At 36.4% G+C, this 20,503-nt stretch overlaps 2 protein-coding genes across 4 annotated transcripts; both read right to left on the bottom strand.

Annotated features, from left to right (window-relative positions):
- Positions 1–1,110: 1,110 nt before the first annotated feature.
- LOC113358192 (nicotinamide adenine dinucleotide transporter 1, chloroplastic-like) lies at positions 1,111–4,598 on the bottom strand. Of its 3 annotated transcripts, XM_026601723.1 has the most exons (10): positions 4,411–4,591; positions 4,235–4,306; positions 4,054–4,137; positions 3,557–3,663; positions 3,287–3,335; positions 3,024–3,142; positions 2,364–2,458; positions 2,192–2,280; positions 2,008–2,102; positions 1,116–1,751 (listed from the first exon to the last, which is right to left on the bottom strand). In XM_026601723.1, the coding sequence occupies exons 2-10, from the start codon at positions 4,302–4,304 to the stop codon at positions 1,521–1,523; spliced, it is 939 nt and encodes a 312-aa protein (XP_026457508.1). In that variant the 5' UTR covers positions 4,305–4,306; positions 4,411–4,591; the 3' UTR covers positions 1,116–1,520. The 3 variants fall into 3 exon arrangements, with proteins under 3 accessions (XP_026457510.1, XP_026457508.1, XP_026457509.1); XM_026601725.1 differs by having other exon boundaries at positions 1,111–1,907; positions 4,235–4,598; XM_026601724.1 differs by having other exon boundaries at positions 3,033–3,142; positions 4,235–4,588.
- A 12,676-nt stretch (positions 4,599–17,274) lies between these two features.
- On the bottom strand, positions 17,275–20,061 carry LOC113360399 (ATP-dependent DNA helicase pif1-like). Its single transcript, XM_026603909.1, has 3 exons — positions 19,819–20,061; positions 18,517–19,504; positions 17,275–17,573 (listed from the first exon to the last, which is right to left on the bottom strand). The coding sequence occupies exons 1-3, from the start codon at positions 20,059–20,061 to the stop codon at positions 17,275–17,277; spliced, it is 1,530 nt and encodes a 509-aa protein (XP_026459694.1).
- Between the last annotated feature and the right edge of the window lie 442 nt (positions 20,062–20,503).

The raw sequence follows: 20,503 nt of genomic DNA, 5'->3' as shown, positions 1-20,503 counted from the left end.
AGCGATCTTTTTATCCAGCATTCCACAATTAAGAATTGGGAAAACACTGGCTATAACTACTAGAAGACCGCTGCCACGGTGGGACGGCCGCCCGAAAAAATCAACGCGAAAGTATCATTTTTCCTGACACGGGGTGAAAGTATCACTTTTCCTGAAACGGAAAAATAGCTGATGCATAAACCAAAATATGGTTGCATAATGTGTTATGCATCCTCTGTGGTGGTTTGCATAATGACTATGCATTCAATTTTCAAAAATTGTGCCTAAAGTGAAAGTATCACTTTTCGTGAAACGGAGGGAATACATCGTTTTATTAGTTGCAACAGAAAATAAGTTGATGCATAAACCAAAATATTTGGCTACATAAAGTATTATGTATCCTTTGTGGTGGTTTGCATAATGGATGTATACATTTAATTTTTGAAAATTGTGCCTAAAATGATAATTTCCTCCGAATTTTTCGCAAAAACTCTAAATTTGATATTGTTGTTTGTACTCATTGCGTAGATTTTTTTAAAACCATTCCAACGAGATAAAATTTGTAAAATTCTAAGACACGATTTTTAGATATGTTATATTAAAGTTTGGTTGCCAACTATACCCCTAAAAATAGGATACATAAGGTTATATAGTAATTGGATTAAAAGGAAGGAACAATTTTGTCCAGTGAAAAAGACTAACCATGGACACCAAATCCAATTTTTTTATGTCAAATTGGAAAAAAAAATCACAAAATCACCATATATAGAGTCATCCCTCTTCGCTAAGCCTAATAATGTTTTGACACACCCGAAACCCAATGATCAAATTTCATGAATCTAATTTAACTAAGATTTTTCGTTTTCGGCGAATGGTCGAAGTGGTCCCAGTGCTTCTTAAAGTACATGCTTCTGTTCATCATTACTTGTAAAAGTAACAGTAGAGAAACCAAACTAGTTGCGATGAGAGAAAAAGGAAGGAAGGATGATAAATTAATCTAGCCTAGCCCAGCAATGGTAACACCAAATTGATAATCAAACACATTTAATAATGTTCCCCTCAAGGGTTATGATGTCCACCATAAGAGACACTTTTCATATTGTTCAAAAAAAAGGAAAGATCAGTAGTTAATATGATAAAAGAATGTATATATCTTGATGATTTATTAGGACGATAACAATGTTATCGACGTTCTAGAGTAACAATACAAGTTCTTTTCTCATTGTAAACTACAGATAGAAGATGTACCATTTCTAATCTATCCTCGATGCTTATATCGTTGAATGATGACTGAACATATTCACTGAAAGAAACATTCTACAACCATATAAGAATTGGTATTTTAAGGGTGACATAAAAATTGAGATATACAAATCCAAGTGTTGGATTTCTCAGTCATCAATGGGAAACAAGGCTAGCTTAAATACCTTGCCTTCTGATGTATGTGCATTACGTTACAGACATTGCACCTCACCACCAAGAATTTAACAGTTCTTGTCAGGGATTTTCTAGTGAGAGACGGAAACAATGTAAATCATCCATCAAGATGTATGAGCCTGTGGTGATGACAATGTCATGAGAAATCGATGAATCATCTCGAAACTGGTGAATGTTATTATGGCAGCTGGGGTGGTCCTTAGTAGATTGGTGCCACACCCACGGTAGAAACCAGGAAGACCCTCTTTGTGATATATTTGTTTGATACAGTCAATCATTCCAGAATAGCGCTTCACTGAATGGTATCCTTGTTCTTGCAACCTCGAACGAACGACCTGTAAATGAAAGGGAATTATGGGGAAAAAAAAGGACAGCCTGATGTGATCAAACTACAAGTTACGCATATCGACCGTTGATGGAAATAAAAGCTTTGACTTGATAATGAGAACTCGGCAACTTTTGAAGAAGACATGGCCGTGGAAAATCATTATCTACAAAAATTTAAAACTTCATGCAGAAAGGTCTAAGTAAAGATTCATTTTCTTTTCAAGCGAGAAATGAAAGTTTCTGTTATATCTGGTTTAGCAATACCTCGTGTGGATATGTCAATGTTGAAGCTGATATTTTCGCAACTGACGAGGCAACAGCAACATTACTTGCAGACAGTGTAACAGGGGAAGTATTATCTTGATAACATCACATAGAATAAACAAGGTGTTATATTACTGAATGTGGCAATATAAAGGCTAAAAAGGAGAAGTATCAAGGGGACTACCTCGTTCAGCAAGGTGGAATTTGATCTTTTCGTACATTGGGAACTGAATAGCAACATGAGTAATTCCAACTAATGCAGGGACAAGACCACTATATAAAACCAAACAATAGTTAAAAACATATATATTGTCAGCAAGAAGACACTTAAAAATTTACTAAGACGGATACACAACCTGTATAATCCACGAATACCCTCTTCGAGGGCTATTCTCCTCAATGCAGACAATGTATTCCTATATGGCACTATTCCACTCCGCATTCCTTGAGTCTACAGAAAAAAATCAAACAAAACTTTTAAGTCTCAAAGGTTAAATCTTCTGCAAAAGATGAGACTTCCAAAATAAATAATCTACAACAGAAACCAGCAATAGCAATGGAGTTCGCAACTTGCCAAAAATGCTCTATTCAAGAGCTACACGCCTGTGCAAGAAAGACAGGCTAACTAAGAGTAGATGTGGGACTCCAAGAGAGATGTGGGACTCCAAGAGAGATGAGGGACTAAGGCTTCTTATCTGGACATTATGGTTAAATCAAATCCATAATCAACCTATCTCAACGTGGCTTATGGTGAAGCAGATAATAAAAGAATGGCACCTCCGTGAAAAGAATCCAGACAATTTGACTTATTGAACCTAGAGGAGATTTCTCAAGATGTCATTAGCTATAGAGGAGTCTAAGACTCTAAATGCTTGGATTAGCATATTTATGTGAAGTCTCAAGCAAAAATATGGACAAGATAACCATCTTGAAGAGAGAGAACCAGTGGCTATGTTTTGTACTAGCAATGATAACTTATAATTGGCAGATAAACATTTCCAGATTTTCATTGCAACCATATGTACTTGTAATCTTGTCTTGACAACCCAGAGAGGATTTGTGACTATCGTCGTAGCAGCTCCAGCACCAGCAGCTGCCATCATGTTAGCACTTACTGAGAGTTGATGGGTCCCGTCTATATCAATTTAAGCAAATTCAGCACATATAAACATCAAAAGACCGTGCAAGAAATCTGAATACTTTCACTGGAAAAATAAGGGATCTGAAGAACCAGGGGATTTTTGTTTTCCAGATACTAAAAATTATGGTAAGAACTAACCATCGGAATGAAGAACACTTTTGAACTGCTCATACATCGTAAAATAAACCTGCAAACAAATTGCAGCAATCATTCCAATGTTATAGTTGTTTGCTTCTTGACTACAATCATTGAGAAGCCAAGAAAACAACATATAAGAATTTGCAAGAGCGGACAGCCAGACACATCATTTGTATGACTACTACCTATGAAGGATTCAACAGTCAACTAGTCAAATAGAACTTCATTAGTTACCATCAGTTTGAACTTCAGAGATGAAAGATAACTTACTGCCCAATTTGGAAGTAACGCTAAAACAGTTGGTGAAAGCCCACGGTACATGCCACGTATCCCCTCTTTTTGAAATATCTGTTCCAAACTCCCAACAATGAGACGCCCTGTTCACAAGTAGATGAACATAAGCTATATATATAAACTAACTCCTAACTTCTTATTTCCTAATAGAACACAAGCACAAAAAATCGACGCTCATCACATAAAGAAAGATGATCTATGCAAATTGGTCGAGTGAATTTATGTTATACACCAAATTTCCTTATATGCAGACAAAACTCTTGCAATAGCTCGCTATTTTCATCTCCATTATGGAACAACATAACATTTCAACTAGAATTCTCAATTCAGTATAGGCAAGTCGGAAACCCATATCAAAAGGCAAGTAGTATCAGACAATACGAATTTTAGGTATACCAAGACGAAACCAGATCAATACAAATTTTAGGGCGGGGAGAAATATATATATATATATATGAAAAGAAGAGAGATACCTTTAGGAAGCTTGGGCAATCCATGAACTTGAAACCTAGTTTTAATTACATCTAATGGGCAAACAAACGTTGCAGCAATAACTCCTACAAAAACCAAAATCCCCATTGTATAGTAAATTAGCAAAAACAAAACCCTAATTTTTCGAATTCCATGGTAAGTAAGAGAAATTATTGAACGTACCAGCAGCAGCGCCAGCACCAGCATTACAAAGAAGTCCTTTAGTACTAGGAGTATGTGATTGGGAAGACATTTCTGAAAGAATTTATAGAGAAAATTTGAACAAGACTTTTTAGGGTTTCCTCTCTCGAGGGAAAGATCTGAAAGAACCAGAATTGCATTGCCAGGAGAGTGTATACCTTTATGAGGTGAAATTATCAAAACGTATATAGCTTTCCTGATTGTAATTGAAAATGATTTTACATGTTTCTATGGCAAAATTAGGTTTGCCGATGAATATACGGAAAAATGAATAATAAGAGATGATAAAATGAAAAAATAGAAAACCTAAAATTGAAAAGTAGTAGTACTAATTAGTCTCGGTTTCACTATTTCTGTTTTAATTTGTTTTGCTGACAAATTAGCCCGTATATTATACTTTATTATACGTACTAGTATCTAACCCGTGCTCGGCCAATTTAGCGTGGCGGGGTTCCCCCACCCGTAGACAAATACATTAATACTTTTTCTTGAAAAAATTGTGATTAGTTTTATTTTTGAAGAGATAGGAAACTTTGATACCCATTAGGTGTCTTATTATACTAAATTTGGTACTAAAAATTCATGTTGATGTATCGGTTGTATGGACAGATACTACAATAATTCAAAAAAAATTGACTCCATAATTAAATAAAATTATACACTTATTTATGTTGAGATTTAGCATTCATTTAATCTTGGATAGGGGTCGATTTTTTATGTTAGTAGGAATATGGATTTATAGGATGTTGCTTGTAGTTTAATAGTCGATAATATGTTAACCGTTCAAACCCATATCAAAAAAGGCCATTTTTTTCACCATTTATAGTGAAAGTGATAACAAAACCTTGTTTATTTGGAAAGTACAGAAGAAAATGAAGTTTCTCCACATAATTATGAAAAACATATTATAGTAACGTTTATTTAGAGAAAAACATGATCGTTTTAAAGAAATTTAAATAATATACTATAGTAGAATAATAATACGTTTCAAAAATGGTGTGTCTTAAAATAAATAATCATACTATCCATAATCTCTACTAATAAGTAAACACTTCATTGTCATCTTCATCTATCTCGACCAACGGTGGCATGTCAGGATCTCTCTCCCTCCATAATATCGTCCACTTCACTAGCATGTTCGTCCAGCCTTATCAATGTCGACATGTCACTTTACTTTCTTTTGTTTTTCAGGTCCTTCTTAGGAGGTGTTTGGAGTTGTTTTATGTCAGAAATAAACAGATCGCCAGTTGTTTGTTTTTTGTTGAGACCTTTCTCTGGTGATCTGTATGGATATAACGATTGGTCTCCAATTGTATTTATATCCTGCAAAAACATGTATTTTTTTATTATTTGTGACCAAATCAGTTTCATTGAATTCTATATAATTTGTATGGGTATGCATGAAATAATGCTAGCATATAGTTACCTTTTCTTTTCTATTCAATGGATATGCTTCCTCTAAATGAAATATGTCATGTGCGGTTAGACTGTGATAGAGGAAGCTACTTTCATCAAGAATGAGTCTAAAGACCATTGTTTGCCCTATTGCATCTACTATTTCTTCAACACAGTCTGCCCTGTTTTTCTGTAAAAGAAAATAATTACTCAAGAGTTATCTTGATCAAAAATTTTGCTTATTTAAGACATTTTAGTTACCTTTACATCCATTGTTGGCAGTGACGTCATCTTTGTTAGTCTAATGTTGTCCACAACTATTTCAGCCATTCGTCTCATTACCGTGATTACACCACTGTTGTTGCCGTCATATATTATTAGTTTGAGAATGTAACTGTCACAAAGCATAAGTTAGTTTTGCATTTTTTATTTTATTTAAACGTAATAAGATATATATAAATTTTTATTTTTATATTATTACTGTGACATTGGTGCATTTACTGTGACTACACATGTATTGCACCATGGTGTGCGTTCCATGTACACATGTTTTTCTTTACACACTGGACATGCCATAAAGTACCACGGAGATCCTTCATGAATTCCAACTATCGTTGCTTTTATGGTAAAAGTTGCACCCTGCATTGAATTTGATTCATTCATAAGATATTTTTGGTAATGAAATATAATTTAAAATTGAATTACTTTTTAGATCTCACCATAAACTTTTCCTCGTCATGCAACATTTTTAGTGCTTCGTTGAGTGGTATACGATTTTCAAACATCAATTTTTCCTTTGCCTGGTTTGAAATTCCTGAAGCACTTAGTTTTTCCACCGGCGTATATTTCATGTTGCCAATGTGTCAGTGTTAAAATCATAAACAGTTTATTACACAAAAAGTTGATTAACTTAAACATGTATGTATCATAACGTACATTTCCTTATAGATTTCCAAACCCGGTACATCGAGATTTATGTAAATTCTTGTAGCTTTAGTGGACTGCAGGTAGATCTCCCCTGTGATCAGTCATGTTCGTTATGTCAATGTTTAGCTCAATCTATGATAAAATATGATGTTCAACTCAAATTTATATAAATGTTATATGTACCTTGAAACTGCTCAAAAGTTGTTGAAGTTATTATCACTATTTGAGTGACCCCATCATCTTCCAGCATATAATCACTTAGTTGGTTGGTCAGATTATTCCATACAGTCACCTTTATCGAAATTCCATTGTGACTTTGTATTAGGACATCACGTGCGGGTGCATCAGTTTCGTTTTTCGTTTCATCTGACTCCTTGAAAGACCCCTTAGCATCCCGACAACATCTGTAAAAAATAATTATTTGCACGGTCAGCAATCGCCTTGCACTATGAAACCCAAACAAATTGAATCCAAAGTTAAGCTAAGTACAAAGTTGATTATATAGAAAGCATTTTTAACATTTGATATTACCTATTAGATCTGTTTTATTATATATTTTTTCTCTAAGTGACGTAAAATCTGGTATAGCAAATTTGTATCTTGGTATAAGTTGATTCTTTTCAGCCAGAAGAACTATGCTCGTGTATGTGTTCACCCAGATTTTTCTTGCGCCAGGTACTGGTCGATAACCTCCATGATATGGCCGTAGGTTAAAATGTTGGATTCGAATGATTTGTTGTTCTTTAATTCTGTCCTTGAAGTAAGGGATATTCTTTAGCTTAATGTAAGCATGAATCCGGTTTCCCTGTTTACATTGCTTTATTAGTATCGTGTAGATAATAACTGCTATAATATCTTGCTAAAGTCTGGAGATGCACGAAAGCATAATACTTGGAAATTTTGAATACATACCTTAATTTGTTTTCCTGATAGGAGAAAGAAGTATCTAGGGATATGGTGGCTAGATTTTCTTCGAATGTGTTGTAGATAGGGGTGCACATACCCTATCCATATCCGCCAATCCTACCCTATCCCCCAGTGTTTTAACCGTATCCTATCCTATCCACTATTCGGCGGGTAGGGTAACGGGTAAAGATTTTCTTAACCGCCGTTAGATGGGTAGGGTGACGGGTAAAGCTCGAAATTATCCTACCTTACCCGCCTACCCGCCTATTTATCTAATAGCCGTTAGTAGCCGTCGATCTTTCTATTATTGATCATCTTTGCCGGTTTTTTATTAATCAACTCAACCTAAAAACTAAATTCATTTTCGTTTCATCTCTTCATACTTCTCCTCTCTACACAGCTCCCAGAACCCTAGATTGAAAATCCAGTTTGTTTCTCAATAATTAGAAATCAAAGTTAGAAATCGAAGAGGAACCTCACTTTCATTTAGGATATAAGTCTCACAGTGCAGAAGCAGTTTGTAAATTTAACTCTTTTCAAGGCTGTTATCAGAGATTAAACGTCAAGAGTAACAAACTTGGTGTGCTGCTAATGGGATTAAGACCACATACCAACTGGGAAATCAATCCTCACAGTACTAGTTTTATGCGCCTTAATTACACCTTGCTCTGTAATTAACATTTATATTCCTGGGTTTTTTTTTTTTGCAATTTCTTGTATTGCATATTAAAGTTATGAAATTTAATGTGGTTGGTTTTAGTTTGTGCAGGCTTAGTGTGAGCAAACATGGTTGAGATTACAAAAGAGATGTCAACGAGACCTCATATTCCCTCTCAAGCTGCATCTCAATTTGTGCAACGAAGGGCCAGTACTATTGCATCTCCGCCACCTCCACCTCCACCATCTTCTCAACTTGAGGTCAGAGAAAGTAAGAAGCGGAAGAGGACATCTTGGGTATGGGGGCATTTTACGACGAGTTTTGATGAAGATGGTATTAAATGGGGGAAGTGTAACCATTGTGAAGGCATGATGCTTTTGTTCATTTTTCCCTAGTTAGATTGGCAGTACCATTGGGTACATATTTAGATAGGATGGCTCTTATTTGCTGTGTTGTTACAAGATTTCATTTTTGTTTTTTGGGAAGCATTTTTTGTATACACAGTCAAGGTAGTAACCAGAAAATCCAGAATACAGAAAACTAAAAAAGAAAAAAAAAACGGTTATACCCGCCACCCTATCCTACCCGACCCGCCAATTAATGGGTCGGGTAGGACCTTATCCGTTTAGTGGCGGGTAGGATGGCGGGTAAAAAATTTCTTACCCGCTAATCAGCGGGTAGGGTGGCGAAATAGACCATATCCTACCCACCCTACCCGTTATGTAGCCCTAGTTGTACATATATATTAAAGGAAGCAATGATTGTTATGTACAGAAAATAACTACCAAAGCCGTCACTAAAATACTTTCGCTGCTAACTTTTTTTTTTTGGTAGAAAATCTTATGTACTCAATAAAGTATCAGATTTTACTGAATACATATATCTATGTTTAGACATTTAGCTTTATATACATGGATAGTTTTAGGAGTATAATTGAATGAGAACCCCGAAGCCTTAGATGCATGAAAGGACTATTATAATGATGTAAAAATATTTGAACCACCAACTGGTACCCCATATTCGCCAGGATTGCTATTAAATTTAGTTCATTATTTGCTTTAGTTCACTGTTTGATTTATGGAGCAAATTTTCACAAACTCAAGCGTGTAAACTCTCAAGGTTTCGTAAGGACAATCATCCTTTTATTGAAAATTTAGGTCTACATATCCATATCCATTAAATTATAATATAAAATTTTCACCCTACGATAGTCCATATTAACTGTAACCAGCACTATTGCCCTATGTCTGCAAATCCGATCCTAAAGCGTCAAAGCATTCTTTTTTATATTATTAGAACCACATCAAGTGCAGTCGAGAATCACATAATGTAGTTTTTTCAAAAATCGCATAATTCAGTTGCCCTATGACCTAAAGACTGGTACTACTATTAAGTCTAATCAACAAACATAACACAAAATTGGTTAAAAAGATCAAAATCAATAATTTCTGGATGAAATGGACAGTTAGGTTTTGATACTGTTTAAATGGACAAAAATGTAAAAATAGACAGGATGTAATCAGTTTCATCGTGCCCATTTTCAAATATTCTTTTTTATTTTTAATTTACACAGAATGTATCCAGTTTCATCCTTGCTATTTTTTAAATTTAAGCTAGGATGAAACCAGTTTCATCTTTACTATTTTTTTTTTACCATTTCACCCAAACTATTTTTTACTCGTCCATTTGAACCGTGATTTAAAAATATTTGGACAAATGACCCATTTTCCGCCAACATAAACGGGTACAGTTTTATTAAACAATCGAAGCTCCCCAAAAACACTCAGCAAATCATTTATTCAGAAAAAGAAACTAACACGAATAAGTAAAACATGGGCAACAAACTTGAAACTAAAACACTATACCAAATCATTTAATATCTAGAAAAAAATTACAGCTTTTAAAACACCAAACAAATTTACTTGCAATATAAACTAACTAAGATAAATAAGTAAACCAAGAGAATCATGATTGGATTGGAGAACGTGGTCTATGAACTTGGAGTTGTTGGAAATTTGGTGTCGCACAATGGTTTTGGTATACCCGTTTGGCAAACAATTCTTTCTGATGACAGTAATTTTTGATTTTGATGGTCCATAAGTGGCATTTGAAATGCCAACATAAGCTGGACCTTTATCTTCCCCGAACCAATAGAATCCTACATTGTGCAAGCAATGTTCCCAGCTGTCGTCCATGTGCATTGCGAGTCAAATTTTGACTGGTAATTGATACCTAGTAAGTGGCATTGTGTCTTTAGAGTTCATCACCTTCCGCCCCATTACTAACTTCTTCCCTGCAGCATCCCCAGTCTGAACCTCTGCCCCAATTCATGTTCTCCCAGCTGTGTTATAATCAACCTTGTGCCCTTTACTATGCCCTGTCTCGTGCATTGGTAATTTAGGTTGCTCAAAAGAATAATTCGCAGTCCAACCTTCAATCGTAGCTCATAATGTGGGATGTAAGTATATTCAGCTTTGTTGAGAACTTCCACTAGATACAACTGCATCGCTTCAGCGTAGTTTTCGGCAACAAAAGATATATAATCCTTACTTAGGTATATACGTTCCTCTCCTAGAAATAGGGACGCCATCCGCTTATTTATTTCGTTAACCTTGTCAGTTCGAAGGGCTACAATACCCGTATGAGCAAGGTACTGCTTCCTGAAATTATTTCTTTGATAATCTTTATATGAAATTGTGATCACTGCATCGAGAAACTCATCTTCAGTTGCCAGAAATAGTTTGCTCTTTGTTTGAGCAGGAGTTGCTGATGGAACTCCTCCATTAATGTAACTCAAAAGATTCCTCTCCTCAGATATTGATTTTCTGTCATACTTGTGGTCCATTAAGCAGTACGCATATAAACACGAAATCAAAAAACACAACATGATCACTATATACCAGTGATATGATTAAATCAAACTAAAGGAACATAGATCTTGTAAGATAACTAACCTTGTGCTGAACTTAAAACAAGAAAACAATTATGCATACTCTGCAAGGATCTCCTATACGTGCAATGTCCAGGTTATCTCTTAACTATATATAATTTTCCAGCAGCGAATATACATGGATACTTTTATATACATGGAATGTTTAATTATAGCCTCATTCATAAATTTGGTATACTAAGATATCAAAAGATTTTAGTATCAATAAGAATGGCAGAAAATTTAGTTGGTATAGAAATCGTAGATTAGCGTGGGTTCATAACGGAGCCAATTATTGAGGCCCTATAGGTTGCATGCATGTAGTTTCCTATGGGAAAATTTGTCTAATGTTTGTTTGCCCTAAAAATTTAAAATCAAACAGTGATAACGCATAACCAAAACCTATCCCTCCAATGTCATGTGTTGCCAATACACATTTCTACATTTGTTCGATCTCCAGTTTAATTAACGGATGACCACCACTCATTTTACTACAGTAAAATGATCTTCCTTCCTTTAAGTTTTTAATTTAGACCCTGAGATTTTTTTTCTACTTTAAACATAAACATCATCTCGCTCTATTTGTTGTTTGGTCGATGTATATACTTAAAGGACTCCAAATCCATATACATACACTGATTGTAGTGAAAATAATTCAAAACATTTTAAAAAAACAAAAAACACAGGGATCGCTCTCCAAATAATTCCCAATTTTTTTTCAAAAACAAATATTGTTTCGACTTTATTTTCCCTAATAATATTCGTTATTTTTTTTATATGACATTTGATTTTTCCACTAATTCCTCCAAAGTTAATCGAATCAGCTAAGCTGTAGAACTTCAAACTGTATAGACCAGACATGAAAAATCTAAACTGAATGAAAATGTGGTGTGTAAAAATCAGAACCAAAATATATATTAATAGTGTCTCACCGATCTCTACATGCGCAAACCTTTACACTTAAGAAAATATTGTTTCCACTATAAAAAGTAGGAATAAAAACGATCAAAACAAAGAAAATACACCGCACAATCCCAAATGTAAAATTCAGTAAAATTGTTCAAAAGAAAAGAAAATATACTGAAAAAAACCCAAAGATAAAATACTGAAGAGTCGAATTAAAAAAAAAAAAACCAACATACAAAACTAATAGTAATTTTTAAAGTGTTAATGCATCTTGGTTGTCTAAAAACTGCAGTGGGTACGATAGGGTATATGCTGGTTTTACTTCAGATTGTTGAATATTTCTTGATAGACTATGTTCCTCGTTCGTCCCTCTGGTTCACCTTCCCTCTTCTTTATGGCTATTTTTCAGCCCTTGTCGACTTGTAGTTCTTGACACTGCTATTACGAGATATTATGCAGATGCATAATCTGTTATGCAGATGTACCATATCTGTTATGCAGATGTACCATATTTGTTATTCTAGCATATCTGTTATATTTGTACATTACTTGGCTTGTACACCAAGTTATTTCCTTCCTGTTTTATCTCTGGTTCTTGTATGTAAGACCAGGCACATGTATATTTCGTTTGTATCTTTTTACCTTAATCTAATATACCATGACAAATTCTGTCATGGTATCAGAGCCAGTCAAGATCTAAATCAAACCGTGTTTCCGCTGCAACAAACGAACGATAACCAGTAACCAGTATCAGAATCATAAAACTCAAAACCCTAGTGGCATATCTTCTTCATAAAACTCAAAACCCTAGTGTCATATATTCTTCATCACAGCCCAACATGTCACGTGAAGATTATCAACCCATTACTGTGAAGTTTGATGGAACAAACTACAATCATTGGTCTTTCTTAATGAGAAGTTTCCTCAAGGGAAAAGCCATGTGGAAATATATTGACGGCAAAGCTAAGAAGTCTGCAAACGGAGTTGCTATCACTGACAAAGGAAAAGATACAGGAGAAGAAACTGCAGAGAGCTGGGAGATCAATAATCACAAAATATTAACCTGGATAAGCAACACAGTAGTAACATCTATAAGCATGCAACTTACAAGCTTTGAGACTGCCAAAGATGCATGGGAGTTTCTCTCAAAAAGGTATACCCAGGTAAACTTTTCTCAACGTTATAAGTTAGAACATGATATTCGATCTATGAAACAACAGATGGAACAATCTGTCTCAGATTTTCACTCTGAGATGTCAATCATATGGAACCAGTTAGCACTAATGGAACCGAACTGGACAGTTGATATAGAATTATGGAAAAATTACAGAGAAGAGTCTCGATTAGTTCAGCTCTTAATGGCATTAAGAGATGACTTTGAAACTGTGAGAGCCTCAATCCTCCATCGATCACCTCTTCCGTCTGTCGAAGCCGCATTGTCAGAACTCATCACTGAAGAAACTCGGAAAAGAATCAAACCAGACATACCAGCAGTGTTTGCAGTCAATTCACGTGCAAACTTTAACACTCATCTCAACAATCAGAAAACTCATCGTGATTTCTCACAAATCCAGTGCTACAACTGTAAGAAACCAGGCCACCTAGCCAAGAACTGCACTGTGCCATCAGTGCAAAGTGGATCACAAAGCTCAAACACACAAACAATCTAGCAAGGATCAAGCTTCCCAATCCAGTGCAACTACTGCAAGGAACCAGGGCATACAGTAGGAAACTGTACATCCCCTACTTCAAGAAATATGAGAGAACGAAGAAAGTTTAATGGAACTGGATACACATCTGCACCATCCAGTTATGCAGCTGCATCCACACCAAACAATCTAGCTGACATACAAGAGATGCTCAAGCAAGCACTCTCAATGGGTAACAATAACTCTACAGCAGCATCTGCACTATCTACTTCCACAAGTAGCTTTTCAAATGGTTGGTTTCTTGACTCAGGTGCCTCTAACCATATGACTTTTGATTCTAGCATATTTGAGCAGAAAAGTCATATTACTATATCTACAATCCAAACTGCAGATGGATCTGAACTGGATGCCAGTCATATTGGTCAGATTAAAATCTCTGACAAGATACATATATCTGATGTGTTGCTTGTTCCAAAATTAAGAATGAACCTTATATCAATTGGACAATTATGTAATCAGGGATTTAACATTCACTTCTTCTATTCTGGCTGTGTGATACAGGATCCCAAGACAAAGAAGCTTGTTGGGATAGGCCGTAGAGTAGGAAGATTGTATCTTCTCGAAAGACTGATTTCTCCTAGGCTGTCAAAGAGTGAGCTTGCCGCAACTGCAAATTCCTTTTCTCAGTCTGTGTCTCCTTTTATGTCATGGCATTCTAAGTTAGGACATGTGTCCTTCTCTCGTCTCACTCATATGATAAATAGTGGATTGTTAGGAACTATTCAGGTTGATAAAGAACCTTATTGCATCTCATGCAAATTAGGAAAACAAACTGCTCTTCCTTTCAGTAATAGTATAACTCATTCTGTCAAACCTTTTGATCTCATCCACTCAGATGTATGGGGAAAATCTCCTATTATCTCTAAGGGAGGAGCCCTATATTATGTTACTTTCATTGATGATTTCTCCCGTTTTATCTGGATATATCTTTTCAGTTCTAGATCAGATTTTTTAAAAATTTACACAACCTTTTCTAGAATGATCAAGACCCAATTTAGAAAAACCATCAAACATTCAGAGCTGATCAAGGGGGAGAGTATATATCAACTCCTTTCAGAGAATTCCTTGCAACAGAAGGTACCCTTCTCCAATTATCCTGCACTGAAACTCCACAGCAAAATGGTGTTGCAGAGAGAAAACACCGTCATATCATAGAGACAGCTAGAACACAACTCTTGTCAGCGTCATTCCCTTCTAACTTTTGGGGTGAATCAGTCCTGACTGCAGTCTACAACATAAACCGTATTCCGTCCATAGTTACAGAAGGAATGTCTCCATATGAACGGACCGAACGGTTATACAACGAGAAACCAGATTACTCTGAGCTTCGTGTTTTTGGGTCAACCTGCTTCGTTCTTCTCACTGAGAGAGAAATAACCAAACTTAGCAAAAAGACTGCTATATGTGTATTCCTAGGCTATGGCATAGAAAAAAGGGTTATCGATGCTATGATCCAGAGAGTCAAAGATTATGTGTTTCCAGGCATGTTACATTCTGGGAGAATATACCCTTTTGGTCTCTTCCCACTAGTAAATCTCCCAACCTAGAACAATTCTCTTATCTAGATCCTTTTGAGGATATGCCTCAGTCCAATTCTCCATCAACATCTATTCAGCTTCCCTCCATAGATGTTACTCTTCTTGAATCTAGTGAAGCAATACAAGAGCACTCTATGGTTAGTCCTGATGCAGCTTCTCCAGAAGGGGATCCTATATCTGACAATGTTACTTTACCAACAAGAAATCGTCGACCACCAGTCAGGTTTGCAGACTATCATTGCTCATTATCATCGATTTTATCTGTGCATGCACCAACTTCTTACAGGGAAGCATATGTACTACCAGTCTGGCAACACTCTATGGATGAAGAATTAGTTTCCCACAAAGAAGCTCATACTTGGGATATGGTTGTACTACCTCCAGGAAAGTCTGTAATTGGAAGTAAATGGGTATATAAAGTTAAAACTGACTCAGACGGCAAGATAGTTAGATACAAATCCCGTCTAGTTGCTCAAGGATACGCTCAGGAGTATGGTATAGACTATGAAGAAACATTTGTCCTTGTTGCCCGTATGACTACAGTTCGTACTCTTCTTGCTGTTGTTATTGCTCGAAAATGGAATCTACATCAAATGGATGTGAAAAATGCCTTTCTTCATGGAGATCTTCAAGAAGAAGTGTATATGCGACCTCCACCTGGAATGTCTTACTCACCTAATCAAGTATGTAGGCTCCGTAAACCTCTCTATGGACTCAAACAAGCACCTCGTGCTTGGTTTGAAAAGTTTTCCAATGCTGTTCTACGATTTGGGTTCACTCAAAGTGCATATGATTCAGCCATGTTACGCGTTCAACAACAAAGGGTATGGTTATTCTACTTCTCTACGTAGATGATATGGTTATTACAGGTGATGACATGAAAGGCATTGATGCTCTTAAAACACATCTTAGTTCATGTTTTGAAATGAATGATCTAGGCTCCTTACGTTACTTTCTTGGTTTAGAAATTGATCACTCATCTGATGATTGTTTCATCTCTCAAGTAAAATATGCATCAGACATTCTTCAACGTGCAGGATTAACGGATAATAAAACTGCAGCCACACCTCTTGAATTGAACAGCAAGCCTAGTCCTTCTGATGGAAAACTTCTTTCTAATCCTACCTTGTACCGTCAGCTTGTGGGAAGTCTAAACTACTTAAATATTACTCGACCAGACATCAGTCATGCAGTGCATATAGTTAGTCAGTTCATGGCAGCTCCGCAATCCACTCACTATGCAGCTGTACTCAGAATCTTACGTTATATCAAAGGGACATTGTATCAAGGAGTTACGTTTTCATCAACTTCTGATCTCTGCCTTCGTGCATATTCAGATTCAGATTGGGCAGGAGATATTACAGACAGACGCTCAACTACAGGCTATTGCATATTTTTAGGCAGTTCATTAATCTCTTGGCGCAGCAAGAAGCAAAACGTAGTTTCTCGCTCTAGTGCTGAAGCAGAGTATAGAGATCTTGCACACTCAACCTCAGAAATTGTTTGGCTGCGATGGCTTCTAGAAGATATGGGAGTTACTCTGTCAGAACCAACCCCATTGTACTGTGACAACAAGGCTGCTATTCACATTGCTCATAATGATGTTTTCCATGAACGTACAAAGCACATTGAAATTGACTGTCATTTTGTACGTCATCAGTACAAGAAACGGATCATCAACTTATCCTTTGTTTCTTCTGAGCTGCAACCTGCTGATCTTTTTACTAAGGCGCTGTCTTTTGCACGCCTTAAGCTCTTAATTTCCAAACTCAACATGTGCTCTATCCCATGTTGAGTTTGAGGGGGGGTATTACGAGATATTATGCAGATGCATAATCTGTTATGCAATATGCATAATCTGTTATGCAGATGTACCATATCTGTTATGCAGTATGCATAATCTGTTATGCAGATGTACCATATTTGTTATTCTAGCATATCTGTTATATTTGTACATTACTTGGCTTGTACACCAAGTTATTTCTTTCCTGTTTTATCTCTGGTTCTTGTATATAAGACCAGGCACATGTATATTTCGTTTGTATCTTTTTACCTTAATCTAATATACCATGACAAATTCTGTCAACTGCAACATACAGCTGACCATGAGAGAAAACAGGCTCATCCAAACAAATTCCAACATTCGGCAAACTCTGCCCCTGACTCTTGTTCACCTTCATTGCAAAGCACACTTTTAGTGGAAACAGTCTCCTGCGCAGGATGAATGGATGGTCTGTCTCTGATAAAGTCATCACTATTCTTGGTATCAAAACTGTTCTTCCAGCGGCCTTTCCCGTCACTGCAACCGCGTGAATTACATTTTTTCCAACTTCCTTAACGACCATCCTAGTACCTAGGGATGCACAACGGGTAGGATGGGTAGGATATGGCCTATTTCGCCACCCTACCCGCTGACTGGCGGGTAAGAAATTTTTTACCCGCCACCCTACCCGCCAATAAACGGATAAGATCCTACCCGACCCATTAATTGGCGGGTCGGATAGGATAGGGTGGCGGGTATAATCATTTTTTTTTTTTTTTTTTTAGTTTTCTATATTCTGGTGGTGACGAACACGAATTATCAATTAATTAGAATTTGTTTTTGATTTTTCTAAATATTTTTCTTGTTTCATTTTGCAGAAGTGTTTGTGAGTACAATTTCTTTCATGAGTCTCAGCTCAGTAATAATCAAGTCCTTGGTAGCTTTTCTCCATTATCAGCCATTGAGATACCTTCACCTCTTAACTACCTTAGTCTCCCAGGTTCTCTAAACCACTTTCTTAAATGATTTTCATTTTCATTTCACACTTATTTTTTCTTCTTGTTTATGGTAAGAAGGTTCATGGAAATTAACGACTGAAAATGCACTTGTAGGGTTGCACCCAATTTCGGATGCATCTGTGAGTAATATCATTGCAAGTAGTACTACTACTGCAATGCATCGCGATGCTGCTATTGAGCAACTACATGCTCAAAACCTATTTTCAGCTCACAGAAATTCACTTGTAAGTTATTGCGACAATTAAAATTAGAAGAGCCTTGGATTTGTGACTTGGTTTGCAATTACCGGTAAACTAATAATAGAAAGATCAACGGCTACTAACGGCTGTTAGATAAATAGGCGGGTAGGATAGGATAATTTCGAGCTTTACCCGTCATCCTATCCATCTAACGGCGGTTAAAAAAATCTTTACCCGTTACCCTACCCGTCAAATAGTGGGTAGGATAGGATACGATTAAAACACTGGCGGGTAGGGTAGGATTGGCAGATATGGGTAGGATATGTGCACCCCTACCAGTACCAGTACCATTACACAAACCTTCTGCTTGATCAATATTTCTGAGAAGCATTATCGAAACACCAACCTTTAGGTACAGCTTATGGCTTGGCAGGCCAGACACTTCCATTTCATTCAGAAATTCTTTTGGATAAAAAACTACTGTTGATTGGTAATTATCTGATTCTGGATCTATTGAATCGGCACTTAACAATTCATACTCCTCTTCCGGTATCATCGCCAGTACGTGGTCGTTTATCTCCTTTACACTTTTATTTGTTGGAGCTAAGATACTCCTATTCCTCAGATATTCGTGGTCATGCGTGTTTGCAAGTAGACCTGGGTACATGGTTTCAACCATCTTATGCAGATGGTCTTGATCACATCTTATCAAAAGATCATCCAGAATTTGTATCCATATCTTCTCTTCTGATTCATTAATCGCAGTAGCGGGTATCTTACCATCTCCGATATCAAGAACCCACTTGGAAAATTCTCTGATCTTTTGTTGTTCTACTGGATTCGCGTCACTGTTAGACAATCGCATATTCCTAGTGAGTTCGAAAATCTTAAATTTTTCCCAAAGTGGCGACCTGCTTATTGATGCATCTACTATCTGTTCTCTCGATCCTTTTGTGACCACTGGCAAAATTTTCGTAAAGTCACCACCCAACACAACAGTCTTACCCCCGAAAGGTGGTGTATTAGTAACATCACCATCCGTTGACATTATATCAATCATAGTCTTATTGACTGCCTCAAATGCATGCCGATGTACCATGGGAGCTTCATCCCAGATAATTAGGTTTGTCTTTTTAAGTAACATGGCAAGGTCATCTTGCATAATCACATTACAACTCGAAGTCTCATTTGGTTTAAGCGGAATTTTGAACCTGGAGTGAGCTGTACGACCGCCTGGAAGCAATAAAGATTCTATACCTGTAAAGGTAGACAATAATTGATAAGACACACAAGAAGATCCATAAATTAATCCATTTGCATCCAACTAGAACCGTGAAACGGTAAACATCAGATTAAAAAATCACACTTACAAATTCATTTCATCTGAGATGCAACATGCCCAGCTTTTAATTCTAAACTATATATATATTTATTAAGATCGCCTCTACTGTGAATTCCGTATTTGATGTGTATGAGCTAATTTATCCATTTTAGCTACCTGATATTATAGTACTAATGGTACATTGTATTATTACTAAATAGTTTTCAATTTCAGGTGCTTTCTGAATGCTACATTATATTATAATTGAATCCCCATGTTGTATTGTAGTTTATACCAAAATTTTATGAGGACCATACCTGAACATGCAACCTTGCATGTAGTGAAGAAATAATGGTATTCCAGAGATAAGTCTTCCCGGTTCCACCGCTTCCGTAGACAAAGAAAAGACCCCCATCCTCTTTATCTACCGAGTTAATAATCTCGTAGATATCCTCCTGTTCAGGATTAAGTCCTTTTCTCAGCCTGTCAAATTCTTCCTGAAGCTTTAACTTATCGTAGTCCATCTCTTGCATGATCAACGGATTCCCAATATCATCCATATTTGACATATCAGGGTATGGTATTTTTTGGAATGCCAGTTCACGTAACGAACGTCCATTTTTCTTCATCAACATTTCGATTTCTTGGAGTGCTAAGTTTTTGATCTGCTCCGTTGGAAGCCTAATGTGCTGGTACTGATAGAGTCTTGTGTGATGATACTCTATTCTTTCGCACAAATATTCAAAATTCTTCTCCCATAATTTTTCGGGTTCTGTTACGTGGCAGTACAGTAAAAGAGTCACAAATAGTTTTCTCACTTCAGCACTCTATTGTCATATGCCATTCATCGTCGTCTTCGAGCAAACGCCGTGCAATATAAGCTTCTTTATAAGTCTCGCATATCTCGCCGTTAAACGTTAGAATGTCCTCAAATGACTGAGGTCCTTTCACAGTGTACCTATAGTGTTTCAAGAAGTCAGAACATCAACCTCACACCCACAT

The sequence above is a fragment of the Papaver somniferum genome, chromosome 3 (genome assembly GCF_003573695.1).
Source record: "Papaver somniferum cultivar HN1 chromosome 3, ASM357369v1, whole genome shotgun sequence".
Lineage (NCBI taxonomy): Eukaryota > Viridiplantae > Streptophyta > Magnoliopsida > Ranunculales > Papaveraceae > Papaver > Papaver somniferum.
This window is presented reverse-complemented; position numbering and strand designations above follow the sequence as displayed.

Coding starts and splice junctions, on each gene's coding strand:
- LOC113358192 (XM_026601723.1), bottom strand. CDS start 4,304: ATGTCTTCCCAATCACATACTCCTAGTACTAAAGGACTTCTTTGTAAT. Junction 3,143..3,286: donor AAGTGTTCTTCATTCCGATG/GTTAGTTCTTAC, acceptor AAATTGATATAG/ACGGGACCCATCAACTCTCA. Junction 1,752..2,007: donor CATTGACATATCCACACGAG/GTATTGCTAAAC, acceptor TTTCATTTACAG/GTCGTTCGTTCGAGGTTGCA.
- LOC113360399 (XM_026603909.1), bottom strand. CDS start 20,061: ATGGATGATATTGGGAATCCGTTGATCATGCAAGAGATGGACTACGAT. Junction 19,505..19,818: donor ATGCAAGGTTGCATGTTCAG/GTATGGTCCTCA, acceptor TCACGGTTCTAG/TTGGATGCAAATGGATTAAT. Junction 17,574..18,516: donor GTGTAATGGTACTGGTACTG/GTAGGGGTGCAC, acceptor GTGCATCCCTAG/GTACTAGGATGGTCGTTAAG.